This window comes from Micropterus dolomieu, linkage group LG12 (assembly GCF_021292245.1).
Source record: "Micropterus dolomieu isolate WLL.071019.BEF.003 ecotype Adirondacks linkage group LG12, ASM2129224v1, whole genome shotgun sequence".
Lineage (NCBI taxonomy): Eukaryota > Metazoa > Chordata > Actinopteri > Centrarchiformes > Centrarchidae > Micropterus > Micropterus dolomieu.
This window is the reverse complement of record NC_060161.1, coordinates 28,035,925-28,042,219: the sequence shown is the minus strand read 5'-3', so window position 1 is coordinate 28,042,219 and position 6,295 is coordinate 28,035,925. Positions and strand designations below refer to the sequence as shown.

Genomic DNA, 6,295 nt, shown 5'->3' with positions numbered 1-6,295 from the left:
CAACTGAATGTACGGGAAGCCAAAAGGTTAAAAAAGGATTGTATTTTTTTCCGAAATCTAAGCGTTTTTTTATTTAATATTTTATTAGAAGCGAGTTTTCCCCATCTGTCAATTCAATCTAGATTATTTATTTTCAAATAAAAAAAAAAAAGGAAAAAAAATAAAAAATAATAATGATTAAAAAAAACAATAAACAATAATATAAGGAACTCTTTTTTCATGACTCGAGTCATGTTTTTCTGTTTTGTTATTAATAGTAGTTTAGGTTATTGAGTGCTGTATTTAAGTGTTTTTACTTTTTGTATATTTTTTAATAAAAAAATGTTTTTTTCTCAGTCCTTCATATAGCCCATGTTTTTTTGTTTGTTTTTTTTGGGGGGGGGGGCTTTTTTCAGGTCAGAGCAACTGCCCTTCAAAATTCCTGTGCACGTCCCTGCCCTGAGGCATCTATAACATGACTGCATTGCTTTTTCCTGCTTCTTTTTCCAAATAACGGTCTATCCCATTTTTCTCACCTCTCCCGTCTTGTCCTCAAGGCGTGCCAAGCGCTGCCACCGTGGTTATCGTGATGTGTATCGCTGCTCTGGTGGTGGTTGTGGTGCTGGGCATCTATCGCATCCACCTGACCCACCAGCAGGAGGTCAAGATGGCAGAGACAGCTAAAGAGGCGGATGTGACCTGGGATGACTCGGCTCTGACGATCACGGTCAACCCAATGGAGGTAGGGGGGTGCGGGATTAGAGGAGGGTGGAAGGATTCTGTCAGGGATAAAATGGACTAGTTATTAGCGACTGGAATATGTACTAGAGAAGAAGAGACACGGACATGCTCTGCTTTCACATTAGGAATTTAAGGAGAAATTATTATGATTTCTTGCCTTTAAAACTTCTGATCATTTAGTTTCTCAAACTCACTAAATATTTCTCACCACAGAACTTGGAGGAGCCCCAGGCTGCAGAGGAGGAAGCCAGCGAGGAGGAGGAGGAAGAAGAAGAAGAAGAGGAGGAGGAGGAAGACGACGAAGAGGAGGAGGATGACATCACCAGCGCTGAGTCAGACGACAGCGAGGAGGAAGTGGACGTCCAGCTACCCAGGATGCAGTGCCAGAACAAGAAGTCCCACAACTGGGACAAAACAACAATATCTTATTGAAACGCACAGTCACAAACACACACACACACACACAAGCACTCACACACACACGCGCACACACACTCTGCAACATGTCCATACTGAAACCTCAATTCTGATGGTGGAAACAAAAAGACTTCATGTGATGTTGATGCTCAAAAAATGAGGTAATATCTCCCCCTACTGGAAGACTACACTGAAGTACACACACAAACACACCGTGCAATGATTTAACCTTAGCCTTGTCAGAAAACCTCCCGTTTTATACAGCTGATAAGAAAAATGACACTAAAACTGCTCGTCAATCAAATGACATTCATCCTTCTTAAAAGAGACAGCTCGCCAAATTTCGGTCATCCCCTGAGAGCTGCTTTTCCTCGAATGATCTCTTTACAGTCTACACCACCAATATGGTCTTTAGTGAAATGAAGTTGTTCGAATCCCATTTTGTCGGTTAAACCCATGCACCATCTATCTCCCACAGTGAGATTTCTGATGTCCCATGAAAATGCAAAACAGTCTTTATTCAACAAAACTGAGTTGCAAAAGTAAAGAATCTGACTATTCTTTGGTTTGTATCCTTCATGTTATTTATCAGTCTTTATTCTAGCCTAAGTGGCAAAGCCAGGTGATTTTACAGAAATAGCATATTTTCAAAAACAAAACAAAAAAGATCTGTATGTAGTCATGTTGATCTAGCTGAGGTGTTCTGGGTTTTTAGGAAAGACAGAGGAGTCTCCTTGTACATTTTTATACGCTCCTTTCTTGTAAATACTGAGTATAGTCGGTGACCCCCTCCTACCCCACTCCCTAACACCACTTTCTCCTCCCAGAAACCCTCCTCTGCACCTGGACACAACACACAAGCCACCTCTTCATATGTATGTACACACCCTAAACCCTTAGCCTGCAGGAGTCCTTACTGAACTCACCCCATCAGTCCTCTGTGTGTGTTTCTAGCTCAGTGTTCAGATCATTCCAGCTGACTGCGAGTTGGGTTTGTTTGGATGGATGTGCCACTGCCTTCATAGCGACTGGGCCCGTTAAAGCTGCAGGCGAGATGTTCATGTAAAGAGGTATCAGTCAGAGAGTCCCCTCTCTGCTTGTGTACATACCACAACACTGGCCCAAATGAAATGTTAGTCTCAGGCGTGGTCACAGCAGTGAGGTCCTAAACAACAAACTCAGTGAAAGCACTATTTAATGCGCAGTAAGTCATTTCTGCCGCTAGCGGTCTCTCACATCAAAACAATACAAAAGAGGTAGTTTGATGATGTCATGGAGTAGCGTGGGATCATGGGAGTTGTTGTCTTCACTGCTAAACAACCACCTTTGCCGATGAAAATCTATCTGACATGACTGACATGATCACTTTCACAGACGAGGTAATGCATGAAAGTTTAATCCATATTATGTTTAGTCACGTTTGCTGACTTCCTTGCTCACTCTCTAATGTATCCCATGTTTCCCCCGGGAGGTTATAGCAGCTAGACGGGTTAAAGGGGATATGAGGCCATTGCGAGGTGGCTGAATAAAACACAAACACACAACGTTAGCTAGCATACAATTAAGGTTTTCTCTGGGTTTGAACATTGGGTTTGTTGTGGAATAATGTACACAATTCAAAAAAAGATATAACACAGGTCTAGTACTTTTGAGACATTTTAATGTGGAAATGTTGCATATTATGCATTTAATTCCACTATCTGCTCCTACTAATCATTAATGCTGCATTGCAGAGATGTTGACAAGTGAGAAATAGCAACTTTCTACAAGGAACAGTGTAATGGAACTGGCCCTTCACATTGGAATTAAGTAGGAAAGTCAATAGATGCAAATATCTAATGTCAATATTAGAGCCCTGACTGACCAATACTGGACTTTTGAGACCAGTATCATTATTTGTCTTGAAAATGTGATGATTATATACATATTTGTTAAATGTTAGTTTTGTTTTTTTACATAAAAACGTAGCATGAATGTAACATTGTTTTTGATAAAGATCCTTTACATTTATTTGTTAAAGAATTGTGACCCAAATTTTACAGTTGAAAAGTAAACTTCTGCAGAAGTACCGACTATAAACAACAACAAATATCACAAAGAAATATTAGAGATGAGGTAAGAAAAATAAAATAAAATTTATTTAAATAAGAGCTATAGTAAATTATATAGAAGTATAATGAACATAATTCAATCCTGAATTATGAACATTAAAGCTGTAATAGTCAATATTTTTATATCAACGAGGGATCAAATGATTACGTGTAAAACGAAAGGTGTCACTCGTAGTTAGCAGCCATCTCTGCACCTCAACAGAGCATTTTAATGCCATTCAGCCCATCGCAACTTTAGTGTCCCATCTCTCTCATCAGACTCATTTCTAGCAACAGCAGGCAGCTGTTTTTAGTGAATAAGTCCTGATAAACCTGCAGTACACCACCTGTGCAGCACCAAATGGCAGACTGACAAAGTTAGCGGCTAGCTGGTGAACATAGAGGATAATTTAGCAGCTAAAGAGCTGAATGAATGAGGCCAGCGCTGTGTTTTCAGATGTTTAGGCTGCTCTCAAGCGGCCAAACAAATTACTGTAGGTTTAACACTACCCAAACACATCTTTACTTGTTCTTGTTACTAATCAGCCAACAGTTGTAATAATTGTAAGCTGTTATTACTGCTGTGTTTAGGGCACTGCTTATTTATTTATTTAATGAATTAGTTATTTACTTGTTTAATTTATTTGCCTTAAGTTATTATTATCATGTCGTTTAACTAAATCGAAAGAAGCCATACGTAAATTCATTATCCGAGTTCAATGGCAATCAAGATCTTATTTTGTCATTCATTTGACATGTATCATTATATTTGTGATGAGCTAAAGTTGGCAGATGACAGCAGCCCGGCCAATGTATGTAAATGTCAAATCTGCTCACCGTTACTTTTTATGTCTCTAATTCCCTAAAAGTAAATTTTTTGTCATTTTCATTATTTTGTCAATAGTCTGTACTGCGAGTAGCCAGCTAATGCTGCCAAATATCACTGACACAAAATTAGTTGTCCCATGTGGAGGAAGGACAATTTGCCCCTGGATGAAATGCAGTGAAATTAGAGAAAGAACTAGGTCTAGGGGTGATGTCACACTACATAAATCGCGCCTCGTTTGCAGCACTTGGGGCCACCGAATTGTGAAGTTGCCTGGTGCAACTTTAGGATAAAAGGAAAAAGAGAGGTGAATGCATTTGGCAGTGTCACATCTGACGTAATCAGAAAACCCAGTCCAAGGTTTCTTCACCTTGAAGTGAAAGGGCATTAATCTCTGGCTGTAGCCATCCAAAATCCAGTCTGTCTGTAATGTTGGAAAGTGAAAAATCCATTAATAACAGAAAGTTTAGTTACATGTGACAGGTGTAGTGGTGTCTGCCACAGATAAAATCAAGGTTAGGTATAAGTCACAAACACTGGGAAGTTTCCTCCTCTAAGCTAATGAGCCTTTGACAGCTGTCCTGTGGGTGTAACTGGGAGAACCTACTGTATGTGTATACTGTATCTCTATGTTCATGTAAAGATCTCATATGTTGTTTAAGAGTTTTCCTCATCCTCTGTGACACCTAGTCTTGTGATGTCACCTCCCTCCTTGCATCCCCCCCCTTTACCCCCCTGGAACCTTTGGTGGATTTTGCATTGGCCCGAGCCCTAATGTTGTCCTAACGTTTGTTTTAGAAGAGGAGGACAGTGAAGTTAACATGGAAACCTTGTAAAATGTGTAAAAGTAATTTTATTTTTCTTAGTTTTTTTTTTCTTCTCTGGACTCTTTGGTCTGTTTTCCTTTGGAATGGTCACTACAGCACTTTCTGTAAATTGGCCAATAAAAACTTGTTTTGGAATCTAGCTGTGGGTCTCGTATTTGTGTGATGGGGGCTGATTGTGTGTGTGTTTCTGCTGTTTTTTGAGCTTTTCGCAAGCTAGAGATTTCTTTCAGCCAGTATTGCATTATTCATGTGACTCATATTTAATCTTTAGTCCATTGTCTGATTATAACATTTTATAATCTTGTTAGTGTTAAGTGGAAAAAACTGCAGTGAGTGTGGAAAAACACTCATAAGCGCAGTGTAAAATTCATTTAGAGAGAATATTAAGGCAAAAATTCTTTAAACTTTAAAATGTAGAGAGTCATTTGGAAAGAAGACTCCAACATCAATACAGATATTCTGTTTTTAAGCAGTCTCTTTAACAATATTTAATCTAATGCAAAGCCACAGGCAATTTTTTCAAAATTTCTCTAAAGACATTCATTTAATTGAATTCAATCTTGCAACCACTCTCGAAACTACTCATCCTCTTCAGGGGAAGGTGCGGCACTGATCCCCATTAGATTACTTCTTCTTCTTTTATAAAAGACTCAACTTTCTCAAACATGAGAAAGTTGTACAAAATATTATTAATAGTGTGCTTATTCTTTCTCTGCCTTCTGATACCGAGGTCCCACAGTGTTGTTTTTCCAATCATGTTTGGTTATATGACTAGTCATGGTTCTATTCTGTATAAAAACCATGCACACACTGTCAGGCTGGGGGTGGTTATTGTTAGTATTACTGTTATTATTTATAAGATAAATCCACGGAGCCACAGCAGGAGTTTGCTTTGTTGAGTGTTCTCAATGTCTTCAATATATTTTAAGGTATGATAGGAGCACAGGCAAAGCTGCAGGCCGAGGTAAGTAAAAAAAATATTATAAGATGTGTTTTGGTTGCGTCTTTTTCTGTGTGAGAGAGAATAGAAACTGGAGTTTGGTGTCTGTGCTTCCTATTTGGGGCCGGTAAACTGCTATGTTTGTACTGTCCATTTGGGCTATGGCACCTATTCCACATGTGATGGATCGGAACTCCAGGAAGCTGTTTTTTTACATTTTATTTTCAGAACAATAAGCTTTAATGGAATATTTACGACAGATTACAGGTGCTGGTCATATAATTAGAATATCATCAAAAAGTTGATTTATTTCAGTAATTCCATTCAAGAAATGAAATGTGTATAATGTATACATTCATTCCACACAGACTGATGTATTTCAAGTGTTCATTCCTTTTAATTTTGATGATTATAACTGACAACTAATGAAAACCCCAAAATCAGTATCTCAGAAAATTAGAATATTGTGAAAAGG

General features: G+C 38.6%; 1 protein-coding gene across 1 annotated transcript; it reads left to right on the top strand.

Moving 5' to 3' along the window:
* The first annotated feature begins 391 nt into the window (after nucleotides 1-391).
* LOC123980012 (calsyntenin-1-like) lies at nucleotides 392-5,015 on the top strand. Its single transcript, XM_046064137.1, has 3 exons — nucleotides 392-395; nucleotides 537-721; nucleotides 934-5,015. The coding sequence occupies exons 2-3, from the start codon at nucleotides 569-571 to the stop codon at nucleotides 1,150-1,152; spliced, it is 372 nt and encodes a 123-aa protein (XP_045920093.1). The 5' UTR covers nucleotides 392-395; nucleotides 537-568; the 3' UTR covers nucleotides 1,153-5,015.
* The last annotated feature ends 1,280 nt before the right edge of the window (nucleotides 5,016-6,295 follow it).